Source organism: Camarhynchus parvulus, chromosome 5 (genome assembly GCF_901933205.1).
Source record: "Camarhynchus parvulus chromosome 5, STF_HiC, whole genome shotgun sequence".
In the NCBI taxonomy this organism is placed as follows: Eukaryota; Metazoa; Chordata; class Aves; order Passeriformes; family Thraupidae; genus Camarhynchus; species Camarhynchus parvulus.
In genome coordinates, this window is record NC_044575.1 from 47,733,973 (window position 1) to 47,750,284 (window position 16,312).

At 37.2% G+C, this 16,312-nt stretch overlaps 1 protein-coding gene across 2 annotated transcripts in view; it reads left to right on the plus strand.

Annotated features, from left to right (window-relative positions):
• Window positions 1-834: 834 nt before the first annotated feature.
• AK7 (adenylate kinase 7) overlaps window positions 835-16,312 on the plus strand; it is a 28,833-nt gene continuing 13,355 nt past the window's right edge. For both annotated transcript variants that reach the window (XM_030949574.1, XM_030949575.1), the window contains exons 1-12: window positions 835-936; window positions 1,507-1,677; window positions 2,796-2,904; window positions 3,888-3,982; window positions 4,718-4,828; window positions 9,320-9,403; window positions 9,970-10,058; window positions 10,584-10,674; window positions 13,131-13,208; window positions 13,944-14,093; window positions 15,498-15,626; window positions 15,922-16,078. In XM_030949574.1, coding sequence (XP_030805434.1) covers window positions 859-936; window positions 1,507-1,677; window positions 2,796-2,904; window positions 3,888-3,982; window positions 4,718-4,828; window positions 9,320-9,403; window positions 9,970-10,058; window positions 10,584-10,674; window positions 13,131-13,208; window positions 13,944-14,093; window positions 15,498-15,626; window positions 15,922-16,078 — 1,342 coding nt within the window. In that variant the 5' untranslated portion in view covers window positions 835-858. The remainder of the gene's footprint in view (window positions 937-1,506; window positions 1,678-2,795; window positions 2,905-3,887; window positions 3,983-4,717; window positions 4,829-9,319; window positions 9,404-9,969; window positions 10,059-10,583; window positions 10,675-13,130; window positions 13,209-13,943; window positions 14,094-15,497; window positions 15,627-15,921; window positions 16,079-16,312) is intronic.

Sequence of the window (16,312 nt, forward strand, 5' to 3'; positions counted from 1 at the left end):
GTGGGGCTATTGTAAAGTTGGAAGTCAACAACTGAAATCATCATGCCCTTAGACGAATCTTAAATAGCTGTGGACTATTTGGGAAACTGTTTGCAAACTTATATCAGCTGAAATTTTGTCATGAAACAGCAAGGTAAGGTGTAGTATGTGATTGTAAAGGACCTGGAGTGTTAGAAATCCAAGTGGAAAAATGCCAAAGTAATGTTTCATTACTAAATTTTGAGGTTTGTTTGTTTGGTTTTTTTTTGTTTTAGAGGTCTTTAAACTGTCATTTTATGTGCTTATTATAAGCATACTTTCAGAACAGGTATTTTGTAGGTGTTAACAGAAGAAACTTGTATTTTCAAGTATTACAATGTTAACCCAAAAGTGGGACAGCAATGTCATTCCACCACTTCTGGATTACTAAGGATGAGCAAAATGCTCTCCCATGCCTGTGCTGAGGCGTTGCTGCCCCTATGGAGGGAAGGTCTGCAGCATTGAGGAGGGACAATTTCAGGTCTGCTTCGGCTGCCAGTGGTTTCCATTGTCCGGAGCGCTGAATAAGTGCTGCTACTGTACCTGTTAGTCTGTGATTCGCCTAGGCAGCCCCATACCCTGCCTACTGTCGGAAAGGCCGGCGGATAACCCAATTACCATCTATTTTTGTTTCGGCAGTACCACACACGCGCTGGACCGTTCCGACCAGTCCCAGACTGAGGGGGTCGCGGCTGTCCCGGGCGGGGTGCCCACGGCGCCTGCGCGCAGCTCGCGACGGCCCGGGCCGGGCGGTGCTAGGGGCGGCGCGCCCCCAGCGGCGGCCGGGGCAGTGCGCCCGCCGGCGGTCGCGCGGCAACGGGCCGCGTCCCGGGCTGGGCCATGGAGGAGGAGGCGCCGCGGGGCCGCCGCGTCTTCCTCAACCACCTCGACTCCTACTGCGGCCGCAGCATCGGCAAGGTGACCGCGGGGACGGCCCGCAGATGCTCCCGGCCGCGGCTTCGTTCTGCCTCAGGCACCTCCGCCCGCTGGGGAGCCGCGGCTGGTCCCCGGGAGTTCGGCCGGGCGGACAGGAGGGTCAGCTGAGATAGCTGCTGAGGGGAGGCACCGGAGCAATTAAAGGGATAAGATGGAGTAAAAATGAGGAGTAAAAATGAAGAGTTAGGACAGGAGGTGGGGATAAAGCCTGTCGGGGGAGTTCAGGCAGCAGCTGATCGCTGTGGAGGGCGATAACCAAGTTCCCTATGTTGCACCCCCTGCCCGAGAGGAGCCAGGGGCGGAGCGGAGGCATGCAGGGACTCGCCGGCACCCTCGGCTTTGAGGCGTGGGACGCGAGGCGAGCCGAAACATCCCAGCTGAGCCTGAGCAGTGCCGAAGGTTTTCCCCTCAATGGGAAGCTGTTTCTGAGGAGCATTACCAACAACAGAAGCGGGGCTGGTCAGACGGTCCTGGTGCCTTCTGGAGATTACGAGAAGCTGTGTAGGGCTCAATAGGTATTTGTATAGAAATGATATATCTTCTATATTGCAGTATTTATCCACCTGCGTTGTTGGGGCGACGCTTGAAAGCCTAGAAGAAGAGGAGGGAGATGAAAATGAATCCCCTGTTGAACCCACGAGCACAGGGGAAAGCTATGAAATAGTGGGTACTCTTTCTAAACCAGAGAGTGATGATCTACAGTTTGCAAAGGAAACGTGTGCAGTAAGTATGAGTCTGATTTCAGATTGCCTAGACAACATTAGAAATATCATAGGTCATGTAAAATGACCTGCACTAATAAAATTTTGTTCCTACTGGAAGCTGTATACATCTGCTTTACTCCTGCTTCCTGCATGTGCTCTGGCTTCCTCTCTTCTAGGTCTGACACAGCAAATAGTAAAAGGAGGGAACTCAGACAGAAAATATATGATGTCCTCTTTATAACGTTTTAAAAAAATCTATCGTGATGATCCACAGGTGTGCTTTCTTTTTTTCTCAAAGCTTACACTTCAAGTATCTCTTATCTTTTTTTTTGTCTTTTATCACCATTTTGAAGGTAGTGATGCTGGACTCAAAGTTAGTGTCCTTCTTAACTGTTCACTGAAATCACAGCTTGCACTAGCAGCTAATTGTTCTGAATACCTACATCTTTGTATAAAGATGTGTATGCCCAGAGTTTAGTTAACTAAAAGAGGCTTGCTCTTGTGGATGTGATTGCTTATTGCTTGATTTAGTTTTCTGAAACTAGAAATTGCCTCTGTCTCAAACTGCTTGCTATAAACTGGTTGTTATTATTCTTCTTATTGAAGAATCTCTTCTGACATTTGAAAATTTTGATTCAGATGTCTATGCAGCTGAACTGTTCAATCAGGAAATTATACCTGGCAGTGTTTAGTTTTAACTGCTTTTGCCCAAAGTGTTTGCTGGATTTGCTCAAGTAATACAGATAATCTGAAAGTAATAAAAATTACAGGATGCTATCTTGCAAGGAAATTGACATTTTTTTATGTCTTCTCTATTTTGCCAATGGATAGTTGTTTGAAATACCTGGATAAGTAGTAGATATTTTCGATGCTCACAAATGCACTAAAAATATGGATCCTAAAATACCATTAAAAGTCTCTATTTTTGATCTATGTTTATATGGACTCTAAATTAGAAATTTCAGCATTTAATTTCCATTTTATCAGCTTACTTGTATCTGACAGATGAAAGTTTTGATAACTATCTTATGAATAATTCCAACATTCTAGTCTTAGAAAACCACATACTATCCAGAAATTTGACTAGAAGAGGATTTTTTTTTCTCTAATGACAGAATCTGACTGTTTTTCCCTCAGGTCTCTTCTCGAGAAGAACTCTTAAGCCACTTGCTTGGGTGTGAAATTATTTTATATAATATCACTGAGGATGCAAGCCAAATTGAGGAAGCAACATGGGCTGCTTCTGGTTAGTATAGCTTTACCTGAACAGAAATTTGTTTTGTACGTGGCCATTAAAACTTGCCATAAATGTGTAATAAAATTATCATGGGTACACTTTAATATAAAATTGGGCTCCTTGATGGAGAAATGCTGCACAAATTACTTGGATAAATAGCAAAGAACCATGGAATGCACTGTCACATTCAGAAGGGAGAGAAGCTGACATGGAATTGTCCAACTCTTTAAATGGCACATCTTTGTAGGCAGTAATTTCCCTAAATAACTGTCAACCATCATGTCGTCTCTTTGCATTGGGAGGTGGGTAGAAAATTTGCTCCTGTGATATTCAAAGAATGTTTCAATATTTTATATAATTATTTTAAGTTTATTTTTCTTAAGTCCAATAAAAAATATTGCTAGCAGTCTTTTGACAACTTTCTCCTTATTGTTACACCCAAATTCTAATAGGCAGCTGGAATCCTTTCAAGGTGAGAGTGCAATATGATTCTTTATATGACAGCTAAACTAAATTATGCTTTCTTCTTTATAATATGAACACTCAGACAACAGAATAATTTGTGTAACAAAAAAATGTTTAAAATAATTATTTTATTTTAAAATAAACTTTGTTTGCCTTCAGTACCTTTTTTTCCTACCACAAAAACCCCCTACTTTTTATTTTCTTTCAGTATTTCAGCAATCAGTGAAGATGAATAGTTTTCTAGTATAGATTGTTTTGTTGGAAATTTTTTTCCCCATAATATGTAGCTCTATGACAATTATGTCAATTCCCAATAATTTAGTTTTTAGTTCTTTATTACCATTATTTCTCTATTTGTTCTCTTTCCTGATTTTTTATCTTTATTTTATATTAACTCAAAGAGCATTTGCTTAAAAAGACATCACATAGAACATTGGTATGAGTGTCTATCCAGGACCTTTATATAAAAGCAAAACTACAGTTTGAATAATATAGTTTAAAATAAAATTCATGCTTTCATTTAACAGCCCTTCATAAGGAAATAGAGACTTTTGCAAAACAAAAGTTATTCATCCTCATTTCAACAATAATGACCTGGGCAAATACCAAACCCTTTGACCCTGTAAGTAATATCAAAACATTAATTTTTTTCAATAGATGTTGTCATTTAATAGAAAATATTCATTACGTTTAATTATACAATATAATTTGGGTGTGTACTTCAATGATAGCTAGCAAAGTGAGCGGGTTTTTAAGATTCTTTCACTCTTATCCATTACTCACTGCCAAAATTGCTGGATGAAATTCACTGACAGAAAAGTTTAGGCATTGGGCTATAATGATACAGAAAGACATAAGGAGTTGCTTAGTGAAGAGGCAAGACAAATGCTAACCACAATATGCAGTGTCTTTCAGTCATTAAAAAAATTCCATATTCATTGCATATTTAATGAAATACATAATTAAACTGGATACATCTTTATATCGATATATGTAAAGTATTTTCAGGAGCAATGTTGGGTGCTTTGTAGTATGCTATTGCAATTCTCAAATTCAGTGTTACAGAAATAGAGTTTTTTCAACCCTGTGTAATGCTATATATGATAAAAACTAATGTTTTGTTTTAAATATAAAAAGTAATTTAAAATCTTTTACTGTGAAATTTGAAATTGAACTAATGACATTTTCAAAATGCTGAACCTCAAGCATCAAATTCAGAACCTTGACGATTTTCAAATGAAGACAAAGTTAAAACAGATTTTAAAATGCTTTTAAAGAACTTCCTTTAACTATCTAGACCTTAAAAAATTGTTCTGTTTTAGGAAATGTATATCAGTCACATTTTTTTTCTTCATAGGAAAATCCTGATGCTCCTTTTAATGAAGAAGATTTTCGCAAAAGAAGGTCTCATCCTGGCTTTGTGGATCACATAAATGCTGAAAAACACATTGCAAAACTCGGGAAAACTGTATGTATAGAACTTTTTTATAAAAATAAGCTGGTTTGTTTTCTTATTTAGAGCTTTATCATAGTAACAGAATTTATAAACTGTTTGAATAAGTTTTAAGAATATAATATTGTCCTTATAAATATGGATAACGCATATTAATAATAAAGTATAGTAGCATGGAGAATACTATAATGTCCTTTGAAACCCAAGGGTATGCATAATATAAATCCCAATTTCTTTTTTTTTTCTTAGGTAGGGATAAATCATGCTCATCTTAAAAAAATACTGTTTCTTTGGTTGTACCAGAGACAATCAAAGCTGGGGTCCATGTGGAAAGATTTGAGGAAGAAAGATTGTAGAGGAATGAGATATTAGTACTGCTCTAAAGAAAAGCAGCATCTTTAAATATCGGCAAGCTATGTTGGTATTGCAACTCATTTAAATACTTAGATGTTCTGGCCACACCTATCATGTCCTGGATAGTTTGTGCTCTTGGAGCAGAGGCCTTGTTGACTTTTGTTCCACCCTATAATTTACTTTAAAATCATGGCCATAGAGCTGACACAGAATAGCTAAAATATGTTATCACTTTATATGTTTTTAAATCCCCTCCTTCAGCTTTGCTTGCTTTGGTCTGATTAGGCCATTAATCTTACAAGAGAACAGACTATACCTCTATTTGTATTTAAGAACTATTATTAAATAAATACCAATAGTGGCTCAGCTTACAATTCAGGAAAATGGAAGCTGTTGTCATTAGTGGTGCAGTAGTGAGGAGGTTCAAAGACAACAAAATACACTGATGATGAAGGTGCCATTTGGTCATCCTTTTTCCTGTGTTGGAAGTCTCCCATAATCAATATAATTCAATGTCCATTTCAGAAATTTATCCAGCTAATAACAGAGTTTATTGTGAAAAAACTTTTCTCTGGTTTGAGCATATATTTGCTGTCTTATGTCCTGCTGAGAAAATAGCACTAGAAATTATATTCTATTCTACTGTGGATCTAATAATACAGAATACAAGTAAAAATTTGGTTTACAGCTTGAAAAAGCAGTGGTAAATTGGTTTTTCTCTTACTATGCTAACATGGATTTGTAAGACCATGGGATGAGTTTCACACCTGCAGTGTTAACAACATGAAAATTTTAAACAACATCCATCAAACCTTGTGTTAACTTCTGCCACCACTTCATACCCAGATGAATTATTGACAATTTTTGTGGCTAGTCCAAAGCACTGAGTCACTGCATACCAAAAGTATTTATATAATTAGCTTCTAAGTGTTTGCCAGGCTGAACTTCTGTTAAGAAGACAGATATGTAGCAGTTCATGATAAAGCAGCTTGAATATTTTCAATACTACCTGCTGTAACCCTTTCAAAAGGAGCCCCTTTGCTCCAGAACTCCAGTATCAGCACCAATGGGTATCACTGCCCCTGGATGGTTTCTGTCAGCACTTTGGAACAGGATGGCTCCAAAGCATCTGTTCTTCCCATGGAATCAGCTTTGGCTTCCTGTGATGGCTGAAGACTTCTGGATTACAGTCTTTACTCATTCCTAAATTCAGTGGTATCTAGGAAATATGCCATCAGTGAAAGAAATTACAGTGTTATCGTTCCTTGCAAAGACCTCAGACACTAGAATTCATCAGCCAACCAGGTAAAAAAGCTCTTGCACCAAGAATAGAAGGTTTTTTGAGCCTTATTGCCTGTTCAGAGTGCAATTTAATGGAAGTTGTTTCTTAAAGCAAGATTTCACCTCTCTGCATTAGTGTACCTCTCACCTATTTTTTGATTAAAATTCAGTAACGGTCTGAGAGTTTAAGAATCTCTGTTTTTTATCACTAGCAATTTTTTACCTTTACCTTTGTGGCATTCAGGGCATTCAGGTTGTGTCACTTTTCTCAGAAGTTGCAATCTCGGGGGTCCTGCCAAATTCAGAATCCTTGGAGAAATATCTGCCTGCCAAAGGCAGAAAAGCTCTTCATCTCCCATCTCTGTTCTCAGTGGCATCATAGTTCCCGAATACATTTAGACCTGTTTCTCACTTCAAGCAATTTTTAAGGAGCAAGCAAACAAGCCAAAACAACCACAGCCCGGAACTGAGGATCTCAGCTAGAAAGTGACACCTAGTGGCTTTAATGAACAGCACACGGGAACGTGACATTCCTTACCCGGGACTAAACGTGCCGCGGGGAACATCAACTTCTCTAAGCATTGCCCTATTTTTAAAATTACCTATAGCCAAGTAACATCAAGTAGTACCTTCTCAATGGGTGGCTTGTGACACTAAGTAGCTGTTGTTAGAGGAATTGAACCTGTTTTAGAGGTATGCATTTCAGTGAAATACATCACTCAGTGTCAAACTATGGTTTGTTCACACAAGGCAGGAGTTAGCATAAGGTACATGGAAGGAAATCCTGTGTTACATTCTTTTTAAGGGAGATGAGAAATAGCACCTTCTGTGCATTCAGAAGAGGCAGGTTTTTCCTGCTAGAAGGCAGAAATTACTATGCATCTTCTGGAACATGTTTGCAGTCCAAAGCAACCCGGGGAGCTGCTGCTCTTAGGTGCACACACTATCTGTCATAGAATTACCCAAGCAAACTCAGTATGTGTTAAGATCTGAGTAGTAAGAGATACCTCTACCCAAATTAAGGTGCAAATGAGACCACAAACTGAAGTCAATTATACAGATTTTATTTAACAATGAATATGAGGTAGAGAGATAGAAAGAAATAGAAAACAGAGGGCGGAGATCAAGCAGAAGATAGTCACCATCCAAGGATCCCATGGCATCATGTTGGTCCTTCTTCATACTGTGCTTCTCAGTGATGGGAGATAGTTCAAAACTTTTCCTTTTCATACATTTTAGCAAAAAAAGAAATCAATATTCATTGGCCACAGAGTTCTCTTAACCTATTGGTTAAATTATTCCCTCATTTCTGATGCTAATTAGTCCCATGCTCAGTTTTTCTCTTCTTTTGAGTTGATGGGTTTCTTGGGTGGGAAGGCCATAAGTTGGTGGTCATGACCATGCCCTGCCAGAATCACATTTTATGCACTTGGAGCTGATTTCAGCCAATTGCTGAGCTGGCTTTCCTTAGAGCCTGTAAATTCTGCATTTTATGATCATTATCAGCATTATCATTCTTCTCCCCAAGCTTTGGTAATGTAAGCTTTATAATGTTTTGTAATAATGCATTGTCTAGGATAACACCACCTTTGTCTTATCTCAAGCTGCCACTGTGGTGGTTTACCTTACAGTCCAGGTTCCAGATATCCACACAGGTGTATCCAGGAGGGCTTCAGTGATGGCTGGTGGTTGCCAACTGACCCATAACTAGGGGTGATCTTTGTTTGGCCACTGATACACATATGAGCAGTTGCTTCATGACACTGTGGCCACAGTGGGAATTTTTGTCCAGATGTGCTAACCAGGACATACTAACCAGATCACCCCGGGTCATGCCTGAAGTTAGAGATATTCTGCTATAGCTCCCTTCTGTGCTCATCCCATGGCAAAGTCCTCCTGTGGCCCTAGCAGTGTTTGAAAAAGGCAGCTGCCCTTACAGTGTGGAAGATCTTCTGTTATGTGTAGTGTCTTCTAATTTTAGTGTTTCTCGTGATTAACAACAAGCTGTTGAATTTAGTTCAGTTGAAGTAGTTTTTATAACAAAGTTTCACTTTCTAAGTATACAGATAAAGCCAAATAGATACAACACACTGACTTTGCAACTTGTCATCAAGTTACGTGGTGCTTTGCTTATATAATCAAAGATTGGCTAAGACCTGCCTTATTTTTCTGCTTCTAAAATATTATAAAGATGATAACAAAAAGTTCATTCCTCCCTCCCCCAAAAAATGATAGATCCCAAATCTGCACATGTATTCCCACTGTGATAAAGGCAGGTTCTTTTACATTTTATGATGAAGATATATAATGCCTAGGATATTTACAACATGAGAATTATTTAATAATTTTGTTTCATCTTAAAAAAATTTAAAGTGACTAATTCAAAAAACTTCTTCAAAAGCTTTTTTCCTTTATGATGATTTAATTTTTTTTTAATCCAGCATTTTCTGCTCCTTTAGACAGACAAATGCAAATAGAGTGTATTGAAAAAAATAGATTCAATGAATTTCAGAGTTATTTTTTCTTGAAAATAGGAAGTAGAAGCATGAGTTATCCTGATCACTCAATTGATTTACATAACTTCCAAATTTTACCTCTTAATTTTATTTTAGTTTTATAATCTTTGTTCAAATGTAGACAGACTTTTTTGAAGACAAAAAGCTGTAGACAGCTTTTCTTGAAGGAAGTAATAATAATATGACTCAGGAAGCTACAGGATATGCAACAATTGATCTAGTTACAACTTGGAAGTGATACAGTTTGCACACTTTGTGTATTTAATGTACATGTATTCAAGAGTCGGTGTAGACCTGTATCCCAATTGCAGTACCAGATTTTAATGAAAACTTTCTTGCTGATTTCACTTTACAGAACAAAAAAAAGTTTACAACTTATGTTGTTGCCTCAGGACATCAATATGGAGCTGAGGAAGGACTCTTTCACTACTTTTTTAAGGTAGACATCCAACTACATTTGAAGGATCATTTAATTTTGAGGGGCAAACTGTACTGGAATTGAATCCATTTTTAGCAGCCTTGGCATCATAAACTCAATGCTTTCATGTGGAGAACTGTTTATTTGATCCTTTTGAAATACTTTAGCTACAGTGGAAGTGTTTTTCCTTTCTTTGGCTCTAATTTTTCTTAGATATTTCTCTAGTTTTTGAACAGTATCTCCATAAGTACTTTCCAGTGAGAACATGTCTGTCATGTAAATGGAATCCTGGGAAATGTCTTTCTATTCAACAGTCTCTCTTTTTTTTATTATTTTTTTTCCTTAGGGTGATAAAAAGTAATATTTGCCAAGATTAAGGAATAATCTTTAAAAAAAACCCTCTTGCTTTTAGTAGTTTGGCAATCAGTACTGCTCAAGAATGGTCTTCTTTACTGCAGTTCTGTTAATTATTCAATAAACTGAACTTTAAATCTTGAGTATACAGATTTGCCTAGTAATCAAATGTTCCTTTTTTAGCTCTAGTTAAAAGTAACCTTTTTTTTCTCACTTTATTCTCTGATTTTCAGATGTGTTGGCTTGGTGAGACTCCTGCAATACCTGTTTTTGGAGATGGCAAGAATATTATTCCAACCATTCATATTCGTGATTTAGCAATGTAAGTGGAAAAAAATTCTCTGAGCAATAATTGAAACCTAGCTAGATAACAAATCCACTACAGAGTAGTGAGGCTTTTTAATTGGGTGGGTTGGTTTAAAGTCACTTTTGGGCCCTTTTAACTGAGTCAAAGAGAGCCTTCACTTTCTCTAGAAGCAGATGTGCTTTCTGGAAACCTTATCTGACTGTTGCACTGGTGCTTTGCTTTTAATAAATGACAAATCATGCTCAGTCTAGAGTGTGATACCAGTTAACTGGCACAGAACTGGAAATGGATTGTGGACTCTACAGCAGACTAAGACAACATCTTTCACAGATATAGCTTTTTACTCTTTTTTAACTTCCTTCCAAATAAAATGTGTAGCTGTGCTTCTTTATTAAGTGAAATATGTATGAAAATGTCATGCTCTGAAATGTTCTGCAAGAATTTGCAGACTCTTGGTACTGTTTCATGAACTGCCTTTAACAAGGAAAGCCCTGGAAGCTTCTCCAAGTGCCAGTACGGGCTGTACTTGCTATGTTTCAGAGTGTTGCAGAATGTAGCAGAACACAAACCAGACTTTCAGTATGTGCTTGGAGTAGACTCATCGATGCACACGCTTCGAGAATTAATAAAGGTAAGAGAGTTGATAAAAGCATGATGTTTGAATTTCTTTTTTTTTTTGTTTGTTTTGTTTTTTTAGTATATCTGTGTGTAAGGTTTTAAAGCTATGTGTTTTACTGAAGTAGACATTCCTAGGTCTTCCTGAATTATCCTGGATAGTAAATTACATGGAAGATTACTCTGAAATCCTCTAAGACTTCTGTCCTTTAAACGAAGTAGGTTACTTGATCTTGCAGAACTAATTTTTGCAGTATTATCATTAACTTTAATAAAAATTTTACCTAAAAAATTTATGGAGAATTGTTATGGGATTCACAGAACTGTGATTAGATACTGAGTCTTTACCATGTGTTTCCCTTCATGTTGTGGGAGATATCTTGTTTTTCCAAGAGTTTTGAAATTAAGTCTAGAAGTAGTCTGATGCTGCTAAACAATACACTATGCTAGTGAGAGTCAGCTCATAGAACGCTTGCTCATGTAGATTGCGCAAATGTTACATAAGGCCCTGATGCTGTTGTATCAAAGAGAGTTTAATGAAACAGGGAGCTCACTAGAAGATGAAACCTGTGCTTTGGTCCAGGGAGGCATCCCAAGGAGAGTGGTTGGCATCCTTTCATAAGTATAAGGTTGTTTAGAAATGCGAAATAGAGGACAGGGGTAAGTGGACAGTTCTTGGGGACAGGAAGTTGCCAGTGGAGAGGGTGCTACAGAGACTTCTCTTGGGAGGGAGCTGTTCCAGCCCAGGGGAAGACTGGAAAGGTGCATGGGAAAGAAACACCTCGAGAGTTCTAGTTGAAAATAGCTGAAGATTAGAAGAGAGTTTGGAACGAGTATCACATATGCCTTTTCCATGCTTATCTTCACTGGTGTCCACTAAGTGACATCATTGAAGCCAGAATGCTGGATTATTAGATCTGCTGTTGTTACGGTCCAGTTTAAACCCAGAACAGCAAAGAAAACTAAGTCTCTGTGTAAAAAGTGGAAAGAACTTTGAGGGTTCAAAATATATCCCAAAAACGTGATTAAAAGCAAATGAGGTTAGATGTTGGTGGCAAAAATTTGATATATTTTATTTAATAATAAAAGAGGCAAAGGGGAAGGGAAGGGAAGGGAAGGGAAGGGAAGGGAAGGGAAGGGAAGGGAAGGGAAGGGAAGGGAAGGGAAGGGAAGGGAAGGGAAGGGAAGGGAAGGGAAGGGAAGGGAAGGAGCTAGGTGGAAGCATATCATCCATCCAAGGGTCCCAATGATGTCTCATTGCTCCCCTCCATATGGACTTCCTCTGGTGGTGAGGGCCACCACACAGAAGACTGCAGAATTCAGCAGGTTAATGCAGCTTTGGGCAGGTGGGAACTCCTCCGTGTCCCCCTTGCAGGGACCAGTTTGACACTGCCCCTTGCAACAGTGCGGATCTGTTGCATCATGATGCAGTGCTCTGGTGCAGGGTCTGGGGACCCCTTTAGGGGGCCTTTGATGGGCCTTGACACCCCTTCTGCTGTGGATAAGCTTTTCTCCGGGTGAAGGAGCCCTCAGCTGAGCTGGTCTGCACAGTGGAGGATGGGCAGTCACTGCCTCTCACCAGAGGCTTTTGCGCTGCACACCCAAAAAGTCTCCTCCTCCCCACACCTTTAGGTGCAAGAGTCTGTAAGCAGCCAGGCAGCTGATAGCCCTGGGGTTCGGTCACCCCTCAGAAGGTGTTAGGCTTGTGCTCTGTGAATGCATCCTTTTTCCACAGCCCTAAATTGTTACTTTATCTTATCTTCATGAGCGAGCAGTCCGGGGCCTCAGTAGGAGCTCCATTTCAGGATGTGGTGGTCTTCTCCACAGCCTTTGTAAAACAGTTTTTGCTACAATAGGCAAAAGTCCTTCATGAAAATGTTTAAGTCATAAAATATAGTATTTCAGTCTCCGACAATAGTCTACATAAATGCTCAAGATTTTATGGAATTTAGTGTGATTTAAATCTATTCTAAAGGGCTGTAGGAGTAACTAAGTTCTGTCTAATGATGAAATGCAAATGATATGCGGAGAGTTATCAGTAGCATTGATCTGAAAACCCTTCCCAATTGTTAATGAAGAACCTGAAGGAACCTGAAGTAAAAATGCTGGGAAAGTGAATATCTACAAATACATCTGAAGCACTAGGAATTTATTCATATATTTAAGAGCTTTATAAAGTTTTCTGTGGTTTTTTTTTTGTTTGTTTGTTTGTTTGTTTTAATTATAGGTAGTAAGGAAGAAGTGTTACTTAGCAATCAAAAGCTATTCAATACTAACATTAAAGTTAATATATTGTTCTTAGATCTATTTCAAATCAGTATCCTGATTTTCCAGGCACAGTGTAACATAAAATTTACAGCACATCTTTTATCTACAGAAATCCTATTCATTTTTTTTCCTAAGAATTTGATTTCTTAAGTGGTTCTGATGTGGATTTTTCTTTATTTGTTTCTTTGTTTGTTTTTCTGACAGTGTATCAGTAAAAATATTGGACCAGGAAAAATTGAGAAGGTTCCTAAAGAAAATGCATTCCTGAGCAAAGAGCTAACTGTCAGTAATTTGCTTTCTTTTATTTCTTCAGGAAAGTATTTAAACTTAACAGTATGATATAATGAAAGATATAATTTCTTTTTTCTTTATTTGACCAGGAAAAATTAGCCCCACAATATGCCTAAAAATATTTAAAGTGAGTTTAAATTTGGAAAATAAATAAAGTAAAATCTAGCCATCATAAAACACAGAATTTTGAAAAATTACAGCCTCATTTAAAAAATAAAACACTGAAGCTCTAATGTCACTGTTCCCCTTAGCATATGGGAGTGCTCTAACAAAACCTACACAAAATGATAAAAATTTTAAAAAGGTTAATAATGCAGTGCTACTAAGGCTGATGAACACAGACTACATAAATTACGTTGTATTCATCTATTTATCTGGAAGAAACTGTTCATAGGAGAAATAAACAAAATACAACCCAGATAGTTTTAAGGTGGCACTTGATAAATTTATAAAAGTGGGGATTCCTTGCAATTACATGAAAACTTTTCATTGTACAGAAAATTGTTTAGTGTTGCATGTTCTAATTTGAGAACACTCAAATACAATCATACATTGAAAATTAATATTTTTTAAAAGCTTAAATATCTGTTTTGTTTTGTATGTAAACCTTCTTTCCCAATGCTTTAATTCTTTCTGTTCTCTCCATCCATTCTAGTCTCTTGCTCCAGCTGTTCTTTTAACATGCATAGCTTAAGTCTGTAAATAAATGCAGCTTTGTTCCCCCAGCAAATGCAACTGGATATGTTGTTTGTGAACCTGCGAATGGAATCTCTTTATCTGAAAGAGAATTTCAACATTAACTGGTTTGCTGAGACAGGACTGATAGATAACATTGCTCAAGTCATCATGGAATACAAGCAAGCTCGAGGATTACTGGTAATGCTTTGGTATAGTATTTTAAACTGCTCTTCTCTCTTTATTCCCAATAGATATGGTTATATAAACACAAGTCTTAATTAAGTAAAAATACATAGAAGATGGATATAGATGCAAAATAAGTGAACATAAAAACTTAAAATTAAACTGAAGACATTAAATAAATGGCAAAAAAAAGAGACTGAGTTTTATTTCCTTTATGCCTAAAACTGAAATTCTGTAAATGTAAATTAGCTTAATGATGGAAAGCTGCTATTTTGAAGCTAGTTTCTTTATGCAGTATATGGCACTCTTGGTATATTTTGTCTCAGGAATACAATAAGTGTATCTTTTATTTAAACTTTTTTTACAATAGTCAATAGTTAGGTGAATATTTTGTGCCCTTTATATATTCAGTGAGTGTGGATATTCTAGTGCAATATAGCCTTCCTTTTACTCTGCTCTGTAGTGTAATTTGCTGGGCAACTTCATTATTTCCTATGTTAGCTTGATATTTAGATATTTAGATATTTAGAACTTCTGTATTCAGATGTATAGGTTACTGAAAGGTGCAGAAAATGTCTGTTTACATCCAAGTATCAATAAAGCTGTTTAGCATGTCTATATCTGGTTCAAACTTTGAATAAGAGTTAAAGGCATGTAAAAAAGATGAAGATACTATTGTTAAAAATTATTTATTGAAAGTCCCTCCATAGCTCTGAAAGAATTATCAGATCTGTGTTTTGGTTAAACTATTGCATCGCAGAACAAATGCATCTAACTAAAAAAACAGTACATACCAGGTAGCAAGGAGAAGTAAGGCTAGCTAGACTGTCTCTGTCACTACTCTATTGCAGAGTTTGTACTGTCAGATTTATTAAATTAAGATAGGCACTTAATTAGGTATGATTATGAGTTTATTGCATAACATATTTAGAAGTGTATACTGGGATCCTAATTGCACTTACGCATTCTCAGGCTAGGTAGGCTGAAATGAGACATCACTTAAGATTGTGATGGATCTGGAATTTTTGAAGTCAAAAGAATAATTTTGATGACAGCAACTCTATCTCAATTGGAAAGTAGAGACATTCCAAAATTCACTGCATCCTATCTGTGGGATCATGTCATCTCTTTGGATTATTCAAATATTAACTAGCCACAAAAAAACTGGTCTGTATGTCTACTAAATAGAAGCATGCTTTTTCTCCAACAGTAAATTTCATCATTTAAGTAACTATGTTACTTGAGACCTATGGGTGATAGAAAAGATATTCAACAAGAAATAAATAAATAAAACAAAAATATCCTTTTAGTTTTAAGTACAATTGCTATTTCCTATTAGTCATATTAAAAATATTGTTGCTTTTACAAAAAAGCATCTGTGCTGTTTGAATAATGTTATATCTTTATCCTTTTTTCCAGCCTCTCAAAGTTTTCATTCATGGTCCTCCCGGGTCTGGCAAATCTACCATTGCTAAGGAGCTCTGCAAACACTACAAGCTACATTATGTTAGGACAAATGATGTGATTTCTGAAAAAATTGCAGATCTGGTGTGTTACTGTTTTCTAATATTCCTGTTGTTTTAATTTCTCGGATTTTAAGATGTGTGGCAGCATTTAAAAATTAGTTATAATCCCATTATTTGAGAATGGAAATACCTTTTAATATACTGATCATCTCTGGCAGTTGCTCTGAAATCTTTTTAGAGACTGGATGTTGCTCAGTAACTCACTGTTCATGAACACACATGAAGGGAATTATTTTTTTCTTTTATTACATCTGTGTATAAAGTAAATTTGGTTATGGAATTTCTGAGCCAACTCATATTTCTGTTCTTGTCATCAGGAGCAAATTGTGGCTAAAGAACCTGTCAGGGTGGAAAGAGAAGTAGAAGGAGAAGGAGAAGATCTTGTAGAGGAGGAGGAAGAGGAGGAGGGTGAAAATGTAGAAGAAGCAAAGGAATTCTTAGATGCAATAAAACAGAACATGCAGCAGAATAAAGGTAGGAAATACAAAGTATGATGGTAGGATTGAGGTAGCTAGTGCAACCCTATGCAAATGGAAATCAGGAAATAAATTTGTGTTCTAGACTTTTAGCTCCTATTAAAATCAAGTATCAACTGGACAAGGGAGAGGAAATACAATGAAGGATTTATGAGTTGAGATAAAGATAGGGAGAGATCACAAATAGAGTACAGGGCAAAACAGACCTGACTTGGGCAAAATACTTAAATAT